This window comes from Pteropus medius, unplaced genomic scaffold (genome assembly GCF_902729225.1).
Source record: "Pteropus medius unplaced genomic scaffold, Ma_sr-lr_union100, whole genome shotgun sequence".
Taxonomy (NCBI): domain Eukaryota; kingdom Metazoa; phylum Chordata; class Mammalia; order Chiroptera; family Pteropodidae; genus Pteropus; species Pteropus medius.
The window spans coordinates 17,504,069-17,529,606 of record NW_024340692.1 but is presented as its reverse complement, the minus strand read 5'-3'; the positions used below and the strand labels follow the sequence as shown (position 1 = coordinate 17,529,606).

The 25,538-nt window shown below is 40.5% G+C and overlaps 1 protein-coding gene across 22 annotated transcripts in view; it reads left to right on the top strand.

The window, feature by feature from the left end:
• Positions 1 to 25,538, top strand: part of TRPM3 (transient receptor potential cation channel subfamily M member 3) — a 263,502-nt gene that overhangs the window by 188,836 nt on the left and 49,128 nt on the right. For 12 of the 22 annotated variants that reach the window (XM_039838630.1, XM_039838556.1, XM_039839811.1 and 9 more), the window contains 3 exons: positions 3,095 to 3,223; positions 8,110 to 8,361; positions 13,989 to 14,163. In XM_039838630.1, the coding sequence (XP_039694564.1) occupies positions 3,095 to 3,223; positions 8,110 to 8,361; positions 13,989 to 14,163 (556 nt within the window). Of the gene's footprint in view, positions 1 to 3,040; positions 3,224 to 8,109; positions 8,362 to 13,988; positions 14,164 to 25,538 lie in introns of all 22 variants that reach the window. The other 10 variants (XM_039839740.1, XM_039839330.1, XM_039838713.1 and 7 more) reach the window with 2 other exon arrangements.

Sequence of the window (25,538 nt, the reverse complement as noted above, 5' to 3'; positions counted from 1 at the left end):
TGGTTATAGGATTCCCACTGGCTTAAATAAGAATCATAGGGTTATGTTTCTTTTTAAAGCTTCGACATTCTACATCCAGCTTGTTAAAGCTTACCACATGTGTGTGAGCGCGCGCGCGCGCGCGCACACACACACACACACACACACACACACACACCATGGAAGCACATCACATTACAGTAATCTGCAGCAGGGCCCCATGAATGTCATCAGGTTCTAAGACAGGGCGCTTCCAAGACAGCAGCCACGCTTCTATTGTGCCGTTTAAAGATATTTAAAGCACTATTTGTGGAAGTCCATATTTTGAGAGTTGTCCCAAAGTATTATGTTATACCTTGATTATGGGAAGAAAAGTATTATAGCGTAACTGAGATTTATAGAATAAGAAGGAGCTAAAATAGATGATTGTGGAGAAAGCATAAACAATAATGAGGGCAATTTTTAAAGGAAAAAAAGGAGAGAAAGGAAGACTTAACAGGCGACCAAAAGGAATCAAAGTCTGAGGTAAGAGAAAATGAGAGGAATAAAAGTTTTTGGAAAAAAGAGGCAAATAATAATGTTAGCCACCATCACTGGGCCTCTACACTGTGTCAAGAGATAAATACATATTCTCCCTCACACGCACATCTACAATGCTTTCAAAAACTCTAGAAGATCAGGAGCGATCATCTCCATTTCACAGAATGGAGGCCCAGGCAGGTGAAGTGATATATACAAAATGATACAGCTCGGAAGTGCTCAAGTTAGGATTTAATTCCAAGTTTGACTGACTTCTGTATCTACATTCCTTCCACCGAACATTATTCCTTCCACAAAACAAATACGCTAGACCCGTGTTGAGAGGACAGACTCAGGTTACAGAGTTACAGGCAGACCTCGTTTTATTGTGCTTCACAGATGTGTTTTTCACAAATTGAAAGGAAGACCTTCCACCAGCAATAAGGTTACAACTTGCTTTATTCTGATGCTCCCTTTATTGCTGTGGTATGGGACCGAACCTGCAATATCTCCGAGGTATACCTGTACTTAAGTACTAAAATGCAGAGGTTCTGGAAGAATTATGTGTGTCATTGGGCCCACATGACACAAGAGACATAAGACAAGAGAATGTTTTGCATTGAATTTGGTAAAGTGATTAAAACCAGGGCAGTTAACAAGATCCATTCCACCTAGAAGTGATAGAACATGACCCAACCAACAAAAAGAAGCAACTGGAGAGGGAGAAGGATTTCAGGTCAGAATGAGGCCGAGGGTATTTTAGAGTTTAGTCATCGAAGTCTTTTCTTTGTGTTTTGTAAAATACAGTACACAGAGGGAACAGAGAGTGGATGCCAGGATATAATGGTAAACAGGAACCATATGAACCAAATTCCATTTTAAACAGTATCCTACATGATTTCAAGTAGACTCTTCTCAGGTGAGGTTTTCACAAAGTGCTAATAATTCTGAAAGTCAGGGTGGGGAAGATAAAAACTGAGGCATGAATTAAAATGACAGCCCCTGAGGGAGTGGGTGTAAAAAAAAGCAAATCTCTCCTGTGGAGAAGGAGCCCGAGGACCCTCCAGCATCTCTGTAACTGCTCTTATGCTTTCATACATGATCTCATTGAACTCTGAACTGAATCTTTGCCCTTCAAGAGTTGAGAAATTATATCGTTGTGTCCATATGTGCGTCAATGTATTAGGGTCTCAGAAAATATCTTGACTCATATTAAGAATCTACACGTGGAAGGAAGGAAGGGAAGGGAAGAAGGAGGAAGGAAAGAAGGAAGGGAAGGAGGAAGGAAGGGAGGGAGAAAGGAAGGAAAAAAGGAAAAAAGAGTAGGGAAAGCACTATTCTTTTAGCCCTGTAGGCTGCCAGTTTCCCTTTGTATCTCCCAGCCAAGCTGCTTCTTTCTTTTTACCTTCTAAGGTAAAGAAATGTGACCCTGGGCTCCAGAGTCACATTGTATCTCCTGAACCCTCAAGGCCTCAAAACCTTTGCCCACACTGTGTTCTATTTGCTATGCAGCCTCCAAAGAGTGCAGATTTGAATAAACTCAGTCTTGGCCTACTCACAGCCCTTGAGGCCTCTAAAGCTAGGAAGTACCTTGCTTAACTTGAAGCATCGCCTAGACAGGTTTAATTTATGTGCCATTTCCCCTAGGTGAGTTTTCTCCCCAGAGGCTCCTAGGCCCCTTATGCAAGAACCTCACCAGCCGTCCTACACCCTACTTATCTAGACATAACTGAATCCTTTAGTGACAGTCACCAAACCTGAACCCTGAGTTGTCCAGGGACACCCAGAAATTCAGCCTGTTTCATCAGCGTTCAACCTCTGGTGCTAAAGCCCCAAGAGGATTAAACCCCACTTCAGGCCACAGTCGGCTACAGAGAATGGCCACACAGTTAGCCATTTCTTTCTATAAATTGCTTTTTCTTGTTTTGTTTCAAAGAAACAGAAACCAGGAAGGAATATCTCAACTTGAATAGGGTAGGAAGGTGGTGCAATAAAAAATAGGTAAAACCTTCCCAGAGCATCGTCAGGCCAAGTACATTAAGGTAAGAGGAAAACAAAGAAGACATTAACTCAGGAGAGAATTAAAGTGAGGCTTTTAGATAAAGTCTGGGCTATTTTTATGTTGGTTTGACCAATTTACAAGTATAGCCTATGTCTTCTTTCCTTCTTGCTGACATTTAATCCACCTGGCATTCATTAGGCAAAAACATCCACTAATTCAAGAACGTGAGGCTCACGCTTGAGCAAGAGCAGCCTCTGAGAGAGGAGGTTCCCTTTTTAGCCAGGAAGGCACGAGAAACTGGGTGACTGAAAAACAAAATCAATGCTGCATCACGACACATAGGTACAGCAAAGTGCTGGGACCCAGAGAGGTATGTCACGGTCAAAATGAAGACTGCATATCAAATTATTTCAAGTACTGTAGTCTTTTATAATTATTATTTTTTTGCTAGCTTAAAGCTTTGAAGTTCATTTGTTCATGAATTCTGAGTCCTGCTTACCGACCTTGTTCTTGTCCTGTCACGCGGTGGCCTTGCCCAAGGGCAGGGCTCTGGGTGTTGCAGCCAGAGCAGCACCGTGTTGTGTTTCCTTACAGCTGGCGTACATCGGTTACCTGATGCTCTTCAACTATATCGTGTTAGTGAAGATGGAGCGCTGGCCTTCCACCCAGGAATGGATCGTCATTTCCTATATTTTCACGCTGGGAATAGAAAAGATGAGAGAGGTAACCACTTGCATAAAAGAGAACTTAGGAGAAAGGCAGGGGTTGGTTACCTTTGTGCATGGAGGAGAGAGAGGGATGCTCAAGATCCAAATCAATTCAGAAACTGTTTTCTGTAATGCTGCCACTGAAGTCTAGACATGGCTTTGAGGGCTGCCGACAAACCTGAGGAGGCTTCACAGCGTGTGTTCATGGGGTGTCACTCCATGAGTGCTTAGGATTCAGTCCCTTTTCTGCTAACACAGCTCTTGCCCCAAGAAACCCTCAAGTTGTTTCAACACTGTTTACACCACCCTTTCCTCATCCCTATAAACATAATTTCTTTAAATTTCCCACTTTTTATCCTTTTTTTTAATCTTTACATTTTCCCACTTTTAACTCCCATTGCAACCCCTCACTCTGGGTCTCTTCGGACTTAGTCCACCAATACCTGTGATTCTCCAAATGTATTTCAGCAGCTCTAGAAGGAACTATGCTTCCATTCATTAATTTATTCTCCAGTTTATTCCTTCTCAATACTTATTATCCACCTGCTGGGCACCAGCCTTTCCACCAAGTCCTGGGTATCACCTGGGTGAATTGAGCATATTTCCCATCCTTCAGGTTGAGAGTGTGGGTCCCTCTCTTCTCCCTCCACCCGCATCGAGTAAAAGGAGCGATGAATAACACCACTCCCATATGATTAACCTGAGGTCAAAGGCTGTCTCAGAGGCCATCAGATTCAGAGCAGCTAAAATGGATGCAGTGAAGCAAGAGTCCACCAGAGGGCTCTGCAGCCCTGCTCGACGTGCTGCACACACTTCCACTCGCAAACCTTAGGGAAGGCGGGCTTCTGCGGTGTGATGATTCCTCTGCATTTCCTCCTGAAACTACTGTCTGCAGGAGAGGTCTTTTCTGGAAGTATTTCTCCCTGTCAAGTCCACTGCATCCTCTAGAGCTCTAGAACTATCCTACTCACTGTACTGCAATGAGTGGGGAGGTTTAGTGAACTCCACAGAAAAAAGGATCCCTACAAATCCACAAATTGGCCCTCGCCTTCATTACTAAAACATGTTAAAAGGCCCTTATTATCTTAGATTTCAGCTTTCGAATATTCTCCAGAAAAAAAAAAAAAGATGCAGTATCTATTAGACACTGTCATGTTGGGATCATGAAAAAAATCTCATGTGTATATTTAGAGCCCTTCTCTTCGTTTTAAACTGCTTTGAGTATATTTAACTTCTAACCAGCATGTCCCCATCCTCAGAATTTGGGTGTGGGTACACTAGTCTCAGTTTATAAGAGACTAGATTTTTAAAAGAATTTAAAAAAAAAAAAATGTTTTTTAAGGGATGCCTTGCCTTCTTGCCTTGTTCTAACCAATTGAAAGTGCCTTCTACTTCCTGACCAGTTTGTGGATTTCCCCTCTGTAAACTGAAAAACAGTACTAAATTTGCTTTGGTCTTTGTGTAGCTCTCTGAGAACTGAGGCCTGCTCCTGCTAAGGACTTCTTGCTGTGAAGTGCCAGCTCACTTGCGATTTAACGCCCAGATGCACGTTCCTTCCCCATGATAAGCAGAAAAGGGAAAGACTTGAGCAGGGAGACTGGAATCTCTCCAGGGACTAGGCTGGAAGAATACAGGGAGCAGTCTGTACTCCACAGACTGTTCTGGAAGAAGCTGCCAAGCAGGAGGGCTGCCAGGAGCCTCAAGGCCTGGATATCCATTTCTCCTGAGGCGGCATATAATAGCAGCGAGGGCAGGGCTTTAGAGCCTGGGGTCAGCAGGGGGTCAACGGAAGAGTCCTTGCTTCTGCGGAAGCTGTGAGAAGGGAGGCACTGACCACCTTAGTGTCTGAGCTTCTCCTCTTCGGCCTGATGAGGTAGCTCCCTCACCCTTTACTCCACGGCCCCGAAGCCATTAAAGAAATGCTCCACTGCCAAGAAAGTGAGGACCCCACAGGTCCTACCCTCGTGCTCCATCACCGTCAGCACACAGGCCCTCAAGATCTCAGATTCAGGATCCTGGGAACATGGAAAAGTTTGTACTGTGTCATGCCTTCCGAGGGATGTACAGGAGGGACATACGAGGAGGGACATACAAGGCTTTGTGGTTTCACATGCTGCCCTCCCATTCCCAGCACCACATACTTCTGTGTGTAGTCACCAAAACAAGCCGCAGTAATAGCTTAATAGCACGTAGCTGTTTAGAGCGTGCATTGGTAGACAATCTCTCATTTGGGTCCTCCCCACAGCTCTGGGAAGTAAGTGGTATGTCTATTATGACATCTCCGCTTTACGTGTATGGGGAGTAAGACTCAGGGACTGAGCTATTTTTCTGTATCCCACAGCTAGAAAGAACTGTGTCTTACGCCTGACTGCTCCCTCTCTAGGCCCACTGCTCTCTTCATTCCCACAGTGAGTTCCAAACTGGGCAAACTGGGATGCTCCTCAGAGCCCCAAAGGTCTAAGAGGTGACGAAGAGCTAGCTGGGGAAATAAAAGGGACAGTGCAGGGGCTCAGCTCTTCACTCCTGCTTCACCTTTAACAGCTTGGCTTTTATCTCTTTTTTTATGTTGAGATTTTGCAAAAATATTTTCACTATTTAAAAATTATACGATAAACCTCTGTGTTTGACAGTTTTAGGAAAGTGTAGGCCAAGGGTTAAAGAAGCTCTAAGACACTCCACCCCCCGCTCCCAACACACACACAGATTTTCACCTAGTTAGGTTAGAGCTGGGAGTGAGAAGCCATCAGGACAAGAGCAGCTGAAGGAATTCCTGATGGAGGAGACAGTGGTTCTCCATCTGTGGTCATCAGCTTGACTTGTGAATTTGGTAGAAATACAAATCCTCAAGCCCCATACCGGGTAAACTGAAGCAGAAAGTCCAAGGGTAGGGCCCTGCCATCTGTGGTTTGCTGGCTCTCCCAGTGACTCTGATGCATGCTAAAATTTAAGAAGCCATGGGCTAGGGTTTAGAAATGCGGCATCACAGAAGAGGAAGAACGAAGCTACCAGGTGGTTGCCTGGTTCTTTGCTCAGCCTTCTCAGCCCTAGTCCTGACTTATTAAGACCTCTCCTCCCTATTATTTCAAGCCAAGGTAAGCCATTAAAGGGGACATGTGGATTCAAATACATAGCTGCAGACCTGTCCCCAGTCTTTCCTCTCCTCTCCCTTGAGAGGCCCTGAGTTGGAAAGGGCAGGTCATGGCTCAAAGAGATAAAAGTCTCAGCAGTAAACACAAATGATTTGTGAAGGTAGCCCTGCTACATAGCCTCACTGGGTCGGCTTCTCCAGTTCCTCACATCCTGGGGCAGGCAGTGGTGTGGGATGAGTTGCAACTCCCACTATGCAACTGTGCATTTCATAGAGTATGAGTAAGCAAAAAGGCCCCTCTAGATTCAAGGTAAGTCGGAGTCCCACCCAGCAGTTAAGGGACTGGAGAACTGCTGTGAGGTGTCTATGCAATAGTCAACACAAATTTATTATTATATTACAGGCCCTGAGGAAAAAAGGGTCTGCCCTCAAGTTTACAGTCTAGTGGAGAGAGATGATAGGTAGGTAGGTAGGTAGGTAGGTAGGTAGATAAGTAGGTAGGTAGGAAGATAGATGATAGATAGATGATAGATAGATAGATAGATGATAGATAGATAGATGATAGACAGACAGACACATACATACACATATGCACGCATACAGAAATTAATTTCATATAATGATAAAAATCTTCAAAAAGCAAAATAAGGTAATATATTAGTGACTTGAGGCTGTGGAGACCACTGCAGGTAGGATACTCAAGGAAAGACTTCCTAAGAAGAGGAAATGTGAACAGAGACCTTGAGGATGAAGAGGAGCCAAATATGTAAAAATCTGGGAGGAGAAAATGCCCAACAAGAGGAACAAGTGAAAATGTCCTGAACACAGAATGAACTTGTTAGGCTTAAGAGCAGACCACCAAGGCAGCAGGGTGGCGAATGGGGAGAATATGGCGAGACGGCGAATGAGGCCACAATAAGGAGTTTGGCTCTTTCTCTATTTGTAATAGAAGCCATCAGAAGATTTTAGCATTCAATTATCATGACTTGCTTTAGTTTTTATTATTGTAGTTCATATCTCTCTCAAGTGTCTCTTTTACTTTTTTATTTCAATAACAAATAAAAAACTTTAAAAAAAATTTCAGTTACGGTTGACATTCAATATTAAACTAACTTGTAAGAAAATGAACAACTCACAAGGGTACGACTTGACGAATTTTTGCCTGTCTATGCAACTGTGATCACCACCCAGATCATGGCTTAAGTGTTTAAGAACCATTTTAAAGACCGTTCTGTATTCTGCTCAAAGAGTAGATTGAGACAGAGAGGACAACAATGGTGGCAGAGATGCCAGTCAGAAGGCTGTTGCAGTCATCTGGGAGATGTAATGGGGCTTAGAATAGAATGGCAGCAGTGGAGGTGGTGAGAGCGGTTGGATTAGCTTGTATTTAGAAATAGAGGTGATAGGACATGTTGATGCAGAGGATGTGGGTGTGAAAGAGAAGAATAAAGGAGTCCTCCCAACTTAGTGATCTGAATAACTCAATATGGTAACTCTGTTTACTGAGATGGAGGAGGATTTCAGAGATTTACAGGGTGTTAGAAATCAATAGTTTTATAACAAAACCCTAATGTGTATCATAAAATTATAAGGCAACCCAAAAGATCAAACTTATTGCTTATATTTGCTTCTGGAATATTTGCATGTGGATGGCCTAAGCTTTGCATGGTTGTACATTCATAGCGTGCAAGTATTCAAGTAGACACGGACAGATAAAACAAGCTACTGATGTCAGTGAACAGACTGACACTTTCCAACTGGGCTAAGATAGACTGGAATCCTAACTAAACCCCACTCTCTTTCCTGCCTTTTAGATTCTGATGTCAGAGCCGGGAAAGTTGCTACAGAAAGTGAAGGTGTGGCTGCAGGAGTACTGGAACGTGACAGACCTCATAGCCATACTTCTGTTCTCTGTTGGAATGATCCTTCGTCTCCAAGACCAGCCCTTCAGGAGTGATGGGAGGGTCATCTATTGTGTGAACATCATTTACTGGTACATTCGTCTGTTAGACATCTTCGGCGTGAACAAGTACTTGGGCCCATATGTAATGATGATTGGAAAAATGGTAAGCAGGGTCCTCTGATTCCATGTAATAAATTCTCAAAGGAGGACTGATAATAATAGGAAGAAGGAATAACTCATTTGGGCCTGTGCTAAAGCTCTAACTGAGATGGCCCTGGGGGTGTTTTATTTTTGAACTTCCTTCGGTGTGTTCAGGAGTCTGACTACCACTATGTATTTAACTGGAGAATTAGCAATCGCTCACCTATCTACTTACTGAAAAATATATAAAGATCATCAGTTTTGTGCCAAGCACTGGATTAGGAGTTGGGTATATAAAGGTGCTCATTCCATGAGGCTAAAGATGACAGAAAGATAAGTGATCACCATACAGTGTGAGAATGCTGTAATAGAGATGTATATAAGATACAAGAGGAGCATAGAAAAAAGAATGTAGGTCGGGGAAGATTTCACATGGAGGTTACGTTTTAGGAGAAGTGAGTCTCCTCTCCAAATTTTTAACAGATTTTCAAGATTTTTAATGTTGCTTTTTTTAAATGAAGTGCTGGTAAAATTCCTTTCCCTACACAAAGAGAAGAAAACAGTTTATTTGAACTTACTTGTTTGGTGGTGTTTGAATTGAACATTAAGTTCTATCAACATATCATGTGTCTGGTTAGACTACTGGAAAATGATGTTATTAAAAACTAGGTTCCAGAAGGATGTCCTACTTATCTTATTCTTTAAAAAGGAATCCCAAGTGGCAAACTAATATGCTACCCAACAAATGGCTGTGGATTGTTCTGACACTCCTTGACCACACTGGTTTCCAGACTTTCTCCATAAAGACCCAGCCCAAGAGGACAGCATTAGCGTGAACTTGGGCACGCACTAGTAAATAAGCTCCGGAAATTGTTGTGGTTTTTTTGTTTTGTTTTTGTTCTGTTTATCAGTTCCTCCACTTTTCTAAGTGTCCTCTACTTCACATTTACGGGTGGAAAAGCCAAGTACATCCATCCTACACTGGCAAACACTTCTTACTATAAGACCTCTTTGCTGAAAACCTCCACTCCACTTTCTCTTATGAGCTGTTAAAGCCAGCAACAGTTGATCAATAGATGTCCTTTATTATTCTCGCTCAAGTTTTACTTTATATATCATTGCTGCTTACCTTTCAGCCAGCAAATTAATATTTATTATTGTTGTGTGTATGTTTAACTCTGTTAAAATGAATCTTAAATAACCAAGACTCTTCCTACAAAAGCATTGATAAATTCATGCAAAGAAAGAGAGAATTTGAATCCAAAAGGAAGGGGTTAAGGGACCTTGAGCAATTAATTTAACCACTTTGAAACAGTTTACTCATTTCTAAAGTAGTTACAATAAATGCATATCTCGTAAGGTTGTTGTGATGGTTAGAAATAGTATGTATTAAATAGCCAACAGTGTCTGGCTCATAGTAGGTAGTTGACAAATTATATCTTTTATTATGTTCATATTATACTTGTTAAAGTACAATAAGAAAGGGAGAAATTGGTGAGTATAGTAATCCTGCTCTATTCTAACACTTTTGTACAAAAGCTTGGTATTTATAACAACAGCATTGTTTAGGGAAAACATCCCAAATCCATTGTAGAGAGAAAAAACTTAAATTCAACAAGCTTGAGTTAGACCGAATCCCAAAACTAAATCCTAGTTCAATTGGAATTTTTGACTAGAAAAAAAATGCATCTTACTCTATTATACTGTTATAGAATCTTCTTTGTACTTTAGTAATGAGTTTGAGATTGTGGTGAAAATTCCTATATCTAAAAGCAGAGAGTCTCAACTTAGAGTCTATGGAAAAGATTTAGGAGGGAGGATCTGTGGACCCTCCACTCGAGGTATATATAAAAATGTGTGGGCATATGGATTTTCTGAACAGAGAGGAGAAGTTTCCATGAGATTCTCCAATGGATTCTCAAATGGACCCAATGAAAGTAAAGAACTATAACAGCTGCAAAATTAGGGCAAGGTTTTCAACTTTGACACTATTGACATTTTAGACTAGATAATTCATTGTGGGAGGCTGTCCCTCACATCGTAGGATGTTTAGCAGCATCACCAACTTCTACCCATGAATATGAGTGTGCATGCATACACACACACACACACACACACACACACGACAACGAAAATGTTTCCAAACATTGCCATATATGTCCCCCGGGGGTCAAAAGTGCGCTTGGTTGAAAACCACTACATTAGGCAATTACATAATCCGATTGGTTGTTTTCTCTAATTGATTGTTGCCTTATTTTATTGCAGTAAATAAAACCTGAAAAGACCCAAACAAACCAAATATAGTACTTTAAAAAAGGTTGAGTGGCATTTAAATACTTGAAATAACTAAAGTCAAACTAAAGCAGCAAGATTATTTTAAAATCCATGTCTATCATTTTAATGATGGCATAATTATGCCTAATTTTTACTAGAATTAAACCTTACTATGGAGTGAGCAAGAGAGATGTACTGCATTTCCTCTACCTTCTAACTTATGAATGACTTATAAGTCAGGAATAATAAGAAAATGAGTATATTTGGGCGCTTTGTTCTCCATGGAGCTTTTAAAATAATTAGTTCAATAGTTGAGTCACTGATCCAGAAGGTAGGTAAAATATGCCTATAGAATTTATCAGAGGGCCAAATGGACTGCCAGGCTAGAAGCTTAACAAAATATGCCCAGATGTGATTATAACGAAAGCCCCTCAACATCAGTCCTTATTTAGTACTAAACAGCCAAGTGTCTGTGCCCTGTGGTCCTGGGACAGACAGCTGCTAAGATACCTAAATGCAATACTGATCAAGTATGATTCCAGTGGATCTTTAGAACCAGGATCACTTTCCGTTGTATTCCATATCTCAGTGGAATAGTCTAGCACTAAGGTCACTTATATAACCCAGAATAAAAACAACACTAATAAAAGCTATCATTTACTATGTGCCAAATACCATATTATTATTATTACAAACCCATGAAATAGATGTTTGTGTCTTCATTTAATGATGGAATAAACTGAAACTGGGCAAAGGAAAAAGGCAGGGTTCAAATTCCTGTCTATCTGACTCTATAGCATGACCTTCTTCTAATTCTATTAATAACACATAGCATAAACTGAGAACTACCCACATTGTTTCACATATTATCTCATTTAATCCTCGCAAAAACAATACGTATTATTACTGTTATTATTATCCCCATTTTGAGAATGAAAAAAAAAGATTAATAAGCAAGACCACCTAGCTATTTTTACTAGTAGAGCGAAGATGAAAATACTCAGGTAGTCTGACACCTGAGAACACGTGCTTAATCACTACAGTACATACTCATCCCTACAGAACACAAAGAATATTTACAAGAGTAAGATAGAGTTAGCTCTCTTAATATTGAACCACTGGACAATTTAGCTTTCAAAACAGAGGAAGCCAGCCCCAGTTCTCACTAATAATATTCTAGTTCTGCATTCCACTCTATCAGATTATGGTGTTTGTATGGAAGCTAAGACTTCTTTGAAATATATAAAGTTGAGTTTTAGGAAGAATATTTCCTCTCTTTAATTGTTTTACCCTTTGAATATATATCACAATCAACCTGAATGATAACAGTCCTGAGAAATTAAATTAGAATGGTTGCTGTATTTACTAGCTGCATTTTCTTGGCTCAGACTGGCTACTAAATCTCATGAGTACACACCTTCATCTTACCACCCACCTCATGATCAATTTAAATAAATACAACATGAAAAACCCATTAGTGTTTCTTCATTGGTTAGAACTTTTTGGAAATAAATAATGAAAGAATTTTACAAAATAAAAAAGAGAGAAGATGAGAAACAAGCCCCTTTTTCCTATGAAACTGTTTCAACATAGCAGGCTTGCTCATTTTAGGAGAATTTTGAGGCCACTAAATTGTGAACGGAATAACTAGTTAACTAGCATATATGTTTTAAGGACAGTAAACAAATATGAATTAATGCCACATTTTGAGAAATTCTTAGTTTCAAAGTCAGATGATACTTGAGATATGGATTTTGAAGCTTCCTTGAAAGTTGATTAGTTGACATAAACTATATTAAGCTCCAATGTGTTAAGGCAAACAGGAAGGCTGTAATGTTTTAATTTCAATAACAAGAACCATGGAGTATATTCTTTTAAAATAAAATTTTAAAACTAATTTAAAACCTTCATTATCATTGGTAAGATTATCATTAGTCTTTCTTTGTGGAGGGGCATCTCTTTAGGAAATTTGATATCCAAGAGAAGGGAGTCTTTAGTATTAGAAGGTTTGATGCAAGGGATAGAAACTAGTCAACTAGCCTAAGCCTAGGAGGGATAAATTGATTTATAGCAGGGCATGATGGAACACACCTTAAGGGCTACTGCAGCCAGGCTCTCTCAACCACCACTATCAGGACTTTCTCTCTCTCTTCCTTCTCTCTCTCTCTCTCTCTCTCTTTCATCTGCTTCATTCACTTTGATCAGTAATGGGGGACTCGGTCTCAGATACTCTGAATTCACATCATTACAGAGACAGAAAGGGAGCTTTTCTCTCCCAGCTTCAGTTGAAAAATATCCAAAAAAAAAGGATTCAGGTTGGATTCTTGTATCACATGCCTATTCCTATCACTGTTGCCAGAGCATAAGGTACCTCGACAAGCCTAGCCTGGAACGATAACTACCTTGGTGGCCAAAATGGGTGGAGACGATCTCTAAAAGTAGAAGGCAATGAGTTCTGGCCAGACAAAATAATAGTTATTATATCTTCATCTATTTTCAATGATGAAAGGAAACTAATTTGGCATATGAGAAACAGATCTCAAATAACATGTATCATGAAAACAAGCAAAAAAAAAGAATAAAGAGGAACAAGAGATAACATTGTAGTCGAATGCAGTCAAGAGAATTTTATAAACAGGTCAAGATGAAAATCCAACATTTCAACAGCAAGCACAAGAATGGGCTACCTGATTCTAATGCCTATGAAAACACCCTTAGTAACTGATAGGATACACTGTAGGATAATACAGAAAGAGTGGTTCTCTGGGAGACCGCTTTGTTTTAGAACACCATGCAGTGAGGTGGGGCTACAAGAATAAGATGGTATATGGTGGATATTTGTTGTCCTAGCTTTGTTTACAAATGATTATTTTCTTGAACTTTCCAACTCTTCATTAGTCTTTCAGAACTTAAAGAATTTATGGCATTAGTACTTGAAATAGTTCAACTCTCCCAATTTCAATTTTGCTAAGAAGAAAGAGATGCAAGAAGGACATTTGTCTCCTACAGGGGCAGAGAAAAAGTTAGCACTGAATTAATATAGATACCTCCATTTCTGTGTTCCTTGACTCCCATGCCTAGTCTTATTTAGGTCCCACAAACAGCAATGGAAAATGAAGGGGTTCCATTGTCTATGTGATTGGGTTTGGGGGATTTTTTTTTAATGATTTTTGAGTTATTGATGAGATTCCATGGATTTTGGCTTCAATAGAACAAGTGTCCTCTTATCTAGACACAGCTACCTATCTGAACATCGCTTATCAGCATTACTGAAAGTGAACCTCCTTCAAAGGTTTCCTTCAGTGTCAGTGTCATAGGGACACTCAGTCTTATGTGTTTTCTTTTGTTTCTCCCTCTGCTTCCCCACTCTTCCAGATGATAGACATGATGTACTTTGTCATCATTATGCTGGTGGTGCTGATGAGTTTTGGGGTCGCCAGGCAAGCCATTCTCTTTCCCAATGAGGAGCCATCATGGAAATTGGCCAAGAACATCTTCTACATGCCCTACTGGATGATTTATGGGGAAGTGTTTGCAGACCAGATAGACCGTAAGCAAGTTTATGATTCTCATACACCAAAGTCAGGTATTTAACTTCAATTGGGTCATGTCTTTTTCAAGTTCATTTATTTGTTCTCAATAAATGGCTCAAGATAGAGGACCGATTCCTAGCTCATTATCTTGGAGGAACAAAAAAACAATTACAGAAGGTGAATATGCAATTTTAGCAAAGCAGTCCTCGGGTATTTCTTCAGGTATGTCCTTTCTGTGACATGAATCGATATCTGGTGTGCCAAATTTGATCAAAAAATGAACCATTTAAAAAGACTGAAATTCTTTAGGGATTCAAAATTCTAGCTCCATGTGTTGATTATTTCAATATTAGTAATATATTACATCACTATTCCTTACCCTTACCCCAGCCTGCAAAAAATAAATTCCTTGGGTTTGACTTCAGAACAAATAAACATTTCTCAATTTCACCATCAGAATTCAAGAGTGAGGGCCAACATCTGCATGGTGTTTTCCTTGCCCTAGAAACCATTCCCCAGCTCGTTTTCCCACTGTCTTAAACTATGTGTTTTTGAGATGCAAAAGAAGCTAGTATTTATTGCCTGGAAATATGGAAAATACCCTAGGTTATAAACTGAGTCGTTTGCTGTAAATGCCAAAAATAGTATCTATATCATGAAGTGATTCAGTGTGGAGAGAGAGCACCAGCAGGCCCCCGATGTTTCAAACTCTAATAGATGCTGATTCTCCATAATAAACACGCCTCTCGAATAGAGTGTGTAGACAGTTGTATCCCAAGAGTCTGTTCCAGATTTTATTTGGACCAAATGTCAGGGCACACCAGGCATTGGGAAGAAAGCATCAGGAAAGAAATATCTTTCAGTGTGGAGGAGTTGAATCCCAGGAGCAATTATTTCTCATTTTCCCTGAGGAGTTTAGTTCCAGAAATAACATCCCACCAACATTGTTGAATTAACATTTTCAGACATTTTTTGCTGACAGGCCAGCCATCTGAGCCCTAGACTACGGACATGGATTACGGTTATATAACCAGGTAGTATAGCTTATTAAGAGCAGGAGCAGAGACTAGTCAACATCTCTCTTCACCCCTGCCAGTCCTAGGTAGAACTGAGACCAGGAAAATAAGTACAAAGCACCAAAGAGCGTGAGCCATCCAGGCTTGGGGAGAGCACGTGTCCACTGGCAGCAGGACATACCACTACATCATTTTCCCTTTCATGATAGATTTTGAATAAATTCCCTTTCCTTCTCAAAATGAGTTATCTTATGCAAGAAGGCATTTTTGGAACACCCAATTGAAACAAATATTCATTTCACGAGACTTAGCCAACTCACTGAGGAAGAATTTTAACTCCATCTCTCAGTTGAAATATCTTTGCTTGACAATGTGCAGCCTTCACCAAAACAGCTTTCCAAGGACTGAGCAAAACTTTCGGAATCCTTCTTTCAAATGATCCCTAAAGGCAAAACAATACTTAAAAAGCCCACCTATGATCATTGTCCTCAAAGATTAAGTATACTATTTCCCACCCCCGCCAAAAAAAAATTAATTGCTTTTCCACCCACATTATTTTGCCTTTTCTAATTTTCCCTTTTTCCTCAAAATGAGATTAAGCCCCCATGGGTGTTCTGACAACGCAACATTTTGGGATGGGAGAATGAGGGAGGTGCAGGTGTGTTTTATGAATGGGATTCTGTCTGTCGCTCTACAAGTGGCCATTTATTGATGTTGTACTATGAACCCAGCCTAGTGCAACAAACACCACCATCTGGCTAAGAGGATCTATTATTGTTATTTTTTAAAAGAAGGGCTGATTGTAGTTTAGAACTTGAAAACCCCCTGGAGACAGAAGAGAGGTGTTTTGTGTGAGTAAAGTATGAAAATAGATTTCCCACATTGTTAATTAGATCTGTGGTGTTCTACGTGTGTTAGAAAAAAATTTCTACCCCAAATCCCAATATGTAACTGACCCAGCCTTGGATGGATGCAACCTTCATGACACCCTTCCCCTAACTACTTACCTTCCTTTTTGATGTTCTGAAATTGGCTACAATAGTAGCCACTGTTCTAAGCTAAATCAGCCAGTTTTCTGTCTAGAGTGCTAAAGAATATTTGTCCTTTCTCAAATGGGTAAAGAAGGCTGTCCCTAAATCTGTCATCACATTTGGCTAAGGTCATTGAAGATCCCTGTCCTCTAAATGATATGATTTTTATGTTATGGCACAGGGTAGGCCCAAGGGGATTGGGTGGCTGCCCCACCTGGTCATTTAGAACTACCCGGGAGACCCAAGAACCAAGCTATTTGAGAAAGGTACAAATTATTTATGCTGCCCTGCAGTGTCTTGCCTCTTTTCTGTGCCGTGCCCAGGTTGGTTTGTGAAGCATGTGTTCAGGCTGATCGGATCTCATATCCACCTGGACCCACAGCCCTGCCCAAGGTCTACCAACCTCATCCCGTGGCTGTACCCTGTGTGGGCCTCTCCAAGTGCTGCCCATTTACACACACCTCCCCAGAGCAACTCATTTCTAACATAATGCACGCGCTCCATGTCTAACTCTTTTTGTTTTTAACTGCAAATTTGCCGAACTCATTTCATGTTTGAAGAAATAATCTTTCTTAATTGAGAAGAACGTATATAGATGTATAATGGGGCCCTAGGGGTGTTATACCTGTCTTATACCTCAGAAGGGAGGACAGCTTTAATGCCCTCACTTCTGGGAGGCAATGTTACCAAACCACACATTTTTGATATACATTTATTTTTCTTCTTGTATTTTGTCCTAAACCCAGAGACTATCGATAAGGCCAAAAAAGCTAGAATGAGATTATAAGGTTACTTTCCAAATGTGCCTAAAGACTCAAAGAAAAAAAAAGAAGAAGAAGAAGAACAAATGAAGTCACTGTAAACTCAAAAATAATTTAGGTGCTTTTTACCTCTAAGCCTGGTTGGGTTAACATAAATGATAGTTCAGCCTTAATCTCAATTTTCAGTAGAAGCTAAAATATTTGCTTTGGTGCTGGGAGCAGAAGTGAGTGCAAGAACATATTGGAAACAGCAGGTAATGAAACTGGGGAAAGGAAAGTAATGGTCTGCTCTGCCTGGGCGCTTTGCCCCACACCCTAATTAATTGATGGGAATTGAACTTGCTGTTGTTTAGTTGTTTTTTGTTGTTGTTGTTGTTCTGTTGTTTTCAAATAGTTCCAAATCATCTCACATGCTTATAATACTAGCTCTCTAAAATCCAAATTATTGGCTGCTATAAGGTGACTTGGGCTCCATGTTGCTAAATGCATTGCTACCAAATGATGACATTCTTTTGGACATCTCATTAAGGTGACCCATGTTGCATGGCTTCTGAGAGCTTATCAGGATCCCACTGGAACCTGAGGGGAAAAAGCCACTTAGAGAAGAGGAGCAGCAAAATAAATTTCCTGCACATTCATGCCAAAGCCAGGGCAAAGCTAAAATTAGATAGACTCATTCCAGTTGAGAAATCCGGTTTCTGTTTTGGTGTGTGAAGTACTCGGAAGTATATCTTTGTTGGCAGAGAAAATGGGGTGCTCTCTGGCTTCCTTGAGCCTCTGGATGAATGAGAGTACCCTTTGTATCCTTGTGTTGCCTCTTGTACACGCAGATTCCCCAGGCTGTACCAGCACAGGGGGAAATGAATCATGCTCTTGAACATATTAAATCAGGGTCTAAATTTAGTACTTCTTTCTGCTTCTCTGAGTATTTTTACAAGTTTGGATAGTAATGTGAAAGCATTACCTTCTACCATGACAGCTTAATGTTATTTGGCTGTTTCCACTAACCCTAAACTAACTAACCTATCTACTTAATGCATGGGTCATTTTTTTTTTTTTTTCCTTACTGCCTAGGGCTTTTCCATTTGAAATTAATAGATAATCTGGAGTCAGGAGGGTTTTTTGTTCTTTGTTTTGGCTTGGTTTTGCTGTAATTAATTAGTTGCTATAAACATTTTGCTATGAAAAAAAAATCTTTGCTCTTTTGGATCTTGTTGTCTTTGTGATGTTGGCTGGATTTAAAGTGTCGTTTTTCTCAGGAAGCAAGAAGCGTGTGTAAACATGTAAAGCTAAAACTCTCCTGCATTATTTTTTGCCTCAAATTATTTGTTCCTCCCTTCAGGTGTGGAAATTAGGATAACTCGAGGCCAGTCTCTAAAATGTGGCTGCTTAGGGTGAAACTTTGAACAGCATGGACAGAGAAGATAACTGTTGCTATGCATTTCCAGCTCTGGAAACTCAGGGCTCTGCATCTGTTTGGTTTTCAGGACTGACCTTCTCCAACGGATTCAGAGCACACTAATGCCTAACGGCCACAGTACGGGGAGTGTTGCCTGACCAGAGAAAGTATTTTGGAAAAGAAAATCTTTAGATAGTGCCAACTTTTGAGAAAGGGAAGAATTGTTTTGCTGGGTTTTGTTTTCACAAATTGCTAAGGGAGCAAACCAATATGAGACACCACCCCCACCTTCTGTCCCTGAAAGTCAGCTTACATCCTAGAGAATACCTACTGGACTTGTTTACTAATGCAAATTGAGGCTTAGTGGGTTTACAAATAGCAGAGCTAGCTGCAGACAGGCCTTTGTGATGATGATTCAGTATGCTATTGTGATCAACATTTGCTGCACTATCATAATAGTCATTTAGCCTTTGCTCACAGGTTGGGCTTCATTTTTAATTTGTCCATTCTTCGGTTAATAGATATCTATTTTCTTCACACTATGAGTTGGACACTAACGTATAGAGATGCATGTGACAGAGACCCTGTCTTGAAGGAGTCTACAGTCCAAGAGCGTCAAAATGACATTGACAGTATATTCGTGGAGATAGAGCCCCAAAAAGAAAGTAGTTCTTCCTGGGGTAAGAGTGGGGACACAACAGATGAAACCTTGCAGAGAATGAGAAGTTTGAGGCGAGCTCTGGAATAAGCAGATATTCACTAGGCATAAAGGAGCAGAGGGGTGTGAAGGAGAAGAACGGCATCCCAACCCTAGACTTAGCATGGAAAGTCCCAGGCACAGAAGGTAACTTAATACGGCTGACTGTAAGATGAAAGGCAGGCGGCAGGAAGCAGGACAGATGGGTCTGAAGAGAGAGACAGGAGTATAGACTTCAGAGGACTTATACTCCGTGCTCTGGGTAGTACTATGACTGATATATGTTTTAGAGCTACCAAGAAAAAGGGTCCGTAAAAGAGATTGAGATGAGAAGTGAGAGGACATTAGCTAATGCCATAGCAGATAAGTAACATAAGACTTGAGGAAGGTAAAATTGGAAGGCCCTGGACAGAAGTCAGATAGTACAGAAGGTGGTAGTGGGGGAAGTGGATGAGGATTTAAGATGGAGGAGTTGAAGGTCACTCCAAGGTTTCTGGGTTAGTCTGAAAGATGATGTAATTTACCGATATAGAGAACCTTGGGAAGAGGAACAATATGGAAAAGGGGGATTTGTTCAGTTGAGGTTGGATTGCGTTTGAGGTTCCCATGGGAATTCCGGTGATGCAGGACAGGGAAAATTCCCCTGAGTGTGGGGAGACTAAGGCTTGCATTGAGAGAGAAGGGAGTTCTTTGTGGAGAGTGTAGAAAGAATTCAAACACACACTAAAGTTAGAGTTAAAAGGAAAGTTTATTAGAGAAGGGATAACACTCCATAGACAGAGTGTGGTCTACACTCAGAGGCAGAGAGTGAGAGAGCCTAGGAGAGACTCAGAGGGACAGAGACAATAGGGAGATGAGGCATGTGAGAGAGACAGAGCAAAGGCACTGCGAGGGACTCCTAAGTGTTTGGGGAATTCAGTTTACATATCATTCTTTAGTTCCTGTGAGTTACAGCTTAAAGACTTTGTTTACCCATTCCTTTTGATACGGACATGCAGCAAGGAAGGATAATAGTATGTAGCCTGAAGGGCCTGCTGGCAGTTCCCAGCCTTGAATCCACAGGTTCCCTATGGTTTTAGCCATAGGGAAAGAATGATTTTATTTTTTGTAGGGCAGTCTCTTAAAGACTCTGTTGTTCCTGTTTCCCCTCCACAGGTATAGGATATGGGTTGTTAGCAATCCCAGCAGAAATCGTCCTTTGTTCTGAAGGTGTCCTCCTGACCTGGCTTCAGGGCTGATCAGCGTATTGCTGGTTCTGAATGTAGCTTGGTTTAACTCTTTAGTTCACTTGCCTCCTCTCTGTATTACCAGGAAAATCATGAAGAAGATTATTTTGTATATAGAACTCTGGAGTAAAGTAGAAAGAGCTGGACTGAAGATATAGATTTGGAAATCAAGAATGTACCGGTTACAGCTGTGGGAGTGGGTGAGCTTGCCTGGGAAGACAAGTAGAGAGGGAAGAGATGGCCAAAATGGAACTCTGAGAATGGAGGAGTCAACAGTATTAAATGTAAAATAAGACTCCAATTAGGTGAATATTTAGAAGAGTCCATTTAATTAGACCTTTAGGAAGTCACTGGTGACTTTGGCTAGAGAATAATCATTTCGGTGGTGAGTGCAAAAACCAATTACAGTGATTTAAGAGTAGAGGAGCATTAAGGCTAAACATTTACTAGGGAAGAGGGTGAGAGGTGTTATATATGTATGGGGGTGTTGTCAGTAAAGTGAGGCTTTGGGAAGAAGAGTACAGTAGTCCCCCATTATCCATGGGGAATATATTCCAAGACATCCAGTGGATGCCTGAAACTACGGATAGTATTGAATCCTTTTAAATACTATATTTCGTCATATATACATGCCTATTATAAAGTTTAATTTAAAATCAGATACAGTAAGAGATTAACAACAATAACTAATAATAAAATATAACAATTATAACAAAGTTCTATGAATAGTCTCTCTCCCTCTCTCAAAATATCTTATTGTACTGTACTTACTCATCTTCTCTTGTGATGATATGAGATGGTATAATGCTGATGTGATGAGATGAAGAGAGGTGAATTACATAGGCTTGTGACATCACGTTAAGCTGCTGTAGGGGTTACTTGAACACAAGCAGTGTGATAACCGAGAGGGCTGCTAAGTGACTAATGGTCGGGGAGCATATACAGCATGAACATACTGGACAAAGGGTGATTCACAACCTGGGTGGGGCAGAGCAAGATGGTGTGAGATTTAATCATGCTACCCAGAACAGCGTGCAATTTAAAATACATATTGTTTATTTCTGGAATTTTTTGTTTAATTTTTTTGGCCTGCAGTTGACCACTGATAATTGAGACCTCAGAAAGTGAAACCTTGGATAAGGGGGACTAATGTAATGTTTTGTAATCACCATTCAGGAAAGTCACTGACTTATCAGTACATATCAGAGAATTGCTTAGGATCACCGATTTGCATTGTTAGCTGTCTATTTTCTCAGTCAAGATTCAGCAGCCCGGATCGAGAAAAACAGAGAGTTGGATTAATTCAAGATCGAAGCTTTGCAGTGTGGGTATGGCATAAATAAATGGGACTAGAGTTTTTAAAGATGCTTTCAAGGGGTCTTAAAGTTATACTTTATGAGGTCTAAGATGGAGAGAGAACGAAATAAAAGTATAATGTTGTTAAGTGCCTAAGAGGAAAAAAGAATGATCAAAGGACTAGAGGTCTAGCCTGAGCACCAAAAAATTGAAGACTGAGAATCCTAAGAGTAATGATGATAGGATGATGTGGTCGAAAAAAGGAAAATTGCCATTTAGGATTAAAAGGTGGAACAGTGTAGGGTAATGGTAAGATCCAGAGGTGGCTGTGAGAATGGATTCTAGGATATGCTGGAATTGAGATCAAGCATCTAGAAGGTAGATTCTTCTGTGTTTGTCAATACAGATATTGCAGTATCGGTATAATGACGGGAGAGAGAGTGAACAGGAAGTTTCTGATCAGGATGACTAGAAACTCAAAGGAGAAAGGACTCTTTGCATGAGAGTGAAAAACAATGATTTGGAAGAAGCAGAGTATCATTAAGAGTGCAGATATTACTTATGGGAACCAAAATAATGAATGTACAAGAATGTGAAATTTCCATTTCAGAAGATTCCATTTGAGTGTCATTCTGCAAAATGGGCTTTAGTTAAGACAAGGGAGTATAGGAGTGGGCTTATGAAAGTATGAGACAGCAAAGGAGTTGTGTTTGATGATAGGAGTGTTCCAGAAGGCTCTGGGTGAAGGGAGGAAAGGGAGAAATTAGGGGCATATTCAGTGGGCAGAAAGCCCCACATCACATGAGGACAAGAGCACAGGGAGGACAGCTAATCAGAGGAAGATGATAAGTAAACATAGAGAAATAGAAGATGATAGGTAAAAGAAGCATAGTAGGAATAACTTTTCCAGAGTTTTGAGGCAGCTGAAGACTGGAGCCCTAACAGTTTAAGAGGTCAGATGAAGCTGACGATTTCTGAGTCTCATAGGCAGTCTACAGTAGCCTTTGCTCAGGTTTCCAAGATCACACTGGGGACAAATTGTTCTGGTGTCCTGAAAGGGTGGAACTCTAGACTTCGTGTAGCAGTGCCAAACAACCAGATTCTAAAGAGGAACCTCCCCTGGTGGCTGGAGAATTCTCAATCTGGAAGGAGGCTCTCCTTTTGAAATTAGCAGTGGACCGTGATACTAGAGAAGTATCCTTCATCACCTTTCACAAGAATGAATTCTTATTATCACCTTGGAACATTCAAATTTCTTTAACCTTTTCAAGAGTTGCTAATACCTTTCCTATGGTTCAGTTTAGTGTTCGGGCAATCCTGGCCATTTTCAACGTCTGTTGTAACTTTTGGTACACTCTGGGTTCACATGACTCCAAAGCCCGTGCATTTTTTACTCCACCACAAATACTCCAAGTCGGTCTTTCGTAACCTTGTGGGAAATAAGGCATTAGCAGATGGGACATATTTAAAATTCTCAAAACATTCTAAAAGAGCACCAAGCCACTCCCCAAAAAGTTGTATCTGGGAGAGAAAACTTGGTTTCCCATCTAATTGTTGGGACTACTTTGTCACCTATGGGGAACTAACTTATCACTTTGAAGAGAGGGTTATAAAAAGTGTGTGCCCCTCCACAGAGTCAAATCAGTAGGATTTCCTTAAAAACTATGTTGGAATTTGTCCTCTTTAGCATGTGCAGAAGTGACATAGAAATGAGAGTCTGTAAGATTTAGATAAGAAACTTAAGTTTATGGCAATCCTGAATACTAAGCCAGCAGTGAGGGACTTGAGAAAGAATTCCAGCAGATCATGTTTACTATGAACATGTTTAAGATGATATCAGTCATTAAAAACAATAATACTCCATACCCTAGATTCAATCGACTACAGGTAAGGAAGGTAATCACTATGGACTGATTTAGAGACACCTGCATAGTGTTAACTCAACCCAAGATGATGTTAAACATCATCTAGAATGGCATTAAAAACAAAACATAAGTAGCTATCATTACCTAATCCAGAGCTGCGATGTGTGATCTATGCCTAAGACACTAAGTGTAACACTGATCATTGTCCCTCAGGAAATACATTGAGCTGGAGAAGAGCAGCCAAGCTAATCAGGGGAATGAATGAAAAGCTGCAATTTGAGGACAGGTCAAAAAGATTAGAGCTCTTCACTATGAAAGATGAAAGCGACCATGCCTGAAGTCTATGAATTTCCAAAGCGAATCTCTCGGTGAATAAAGTAAACATGACTTGGATCCCCAAATCCCAGTGTGCTTGAGCCAAGCATCCCTTCAAGTCTAAAAGTGGTAGATGTGGGTCAAATAAAAGAAATATCATTCTACATGGTGAGAAGAGAACCTATGAGGTTTATTCCCCCCAAGAGATGTTACAGGAGAAATAATATAGTCTAAAGAGGATTTTTAAAATGTTATCTTTGTAATCATAAAAAGAGAGACTCTGAACAAAAAGTGGCTTTTTATTTGTTTCTTCTACCAAACGAATTTTCTTTTGAAGGAAAAAGGATGAAGAAAAAGAGGAAGAAAAGTGTCGTATGATGGAGGACCCATATTATAGAAATGACATGGATAGTTCAAAATGGCATACAATCCCAAATCCCATGTAAACATCAGTGGAGAAAATACCCAGACTGGCATATAGCAGATACCAGTAGTTCTCCACCCAGATCCCCTCGCATCCCTTTTTACCAAAGTTTTGCATCTCCAGTTTCTGCATGCTCTGATGCTAAGTGCTCTTAGCTGTGAACTTCTTCATATAACTGCCCTTGAATTGCTGGAACCTTTTCACTACTCAGAGAGCCTCACGTGTCTGAGAGTTTTATACCTCCAGGACATCCATACTCTGATGCCACCTATTGGGAAGGGAAGAGTGGGGAGAGTATAAAAGCATTCGACCCCTTGGCTCTTGCTTGGGTGGGAAAAACTATTGCCTTCAGGACCGAAAAATTGCTTCTTGAATGTGCGGTGCAATTAATACTCCAGAGATCTCCGTAGGATCAGACTTCTGAAATTGCACCTTTTTCTGTTTTTTGCTGCTCTGCATTCTGCTTCCTCCACTTTCTATCCAGTTTCTCTTCTGAGCACTGCCTTATCTAATCACTTTCACTTGAATCCTTTACCTAGGGTCACTCCTGGAAGAACCCAACCTAAGATAGGCTCCAAGTGTGTGCCAGCAGATAATGTCTCTAAGGCTCCAAGTCTCTAAGACACAACCTGACATCATGTGTACCAGAGGCTCAGAAACCTTCCTTACACTGTAGGGTACGAAGCTACAGGGCGCCCAGATTATATGCAACCATAGCTTGGAGATATTGCAGGTTTATCTCCAGACCACAATAAAGCAAGTCATAATCTTTTTGCTGGTGGGCGGTCTTGCCTTGAATTTGTAAAAAACTCAACATCTGTAAAGAGCAATAAAATGAGGTCTGCCTATATGCGGCAGATAGTCGATCTGGTCACTGGTATTAACAAGTTGAAGAGATAAGATTCTCTCTCTCATTACAGATGATGGAGACTTATTTGCACCTATACTTTAATATCTGAAGTTAATGGCTGTAACTAAAGGCATTTTGTTCCCAGGATTCACTGAAAGATATCATTCTTGAAGCCAGAAAGTTTATTCCAGACTTAGAATCTTTTATTCCATCATATTTCCCAAATCACTGCTCTGCACCACACAGGCCCTGTGAGGAAACAGAAAGTTGTACAGACACTGTCCTTGTTTTAAGAAGTTTATCATCTTAGCCAGGGTCAGCAAACTTTTTCTGTAAAGGGTCAGGTGATGTTGGGAGCAATACAGTCTCTATTATCACTTCTCAAAGCAACAATAAGTAAACTAATGGGTGTGGCTATGTTCCAATAAAATTTTATTTACCAAAACAAGAGGCACTCCAGATTTGGCCCCTGGGCTGTACTTTGCTAACTACATCCAGTCATGTGATTCATT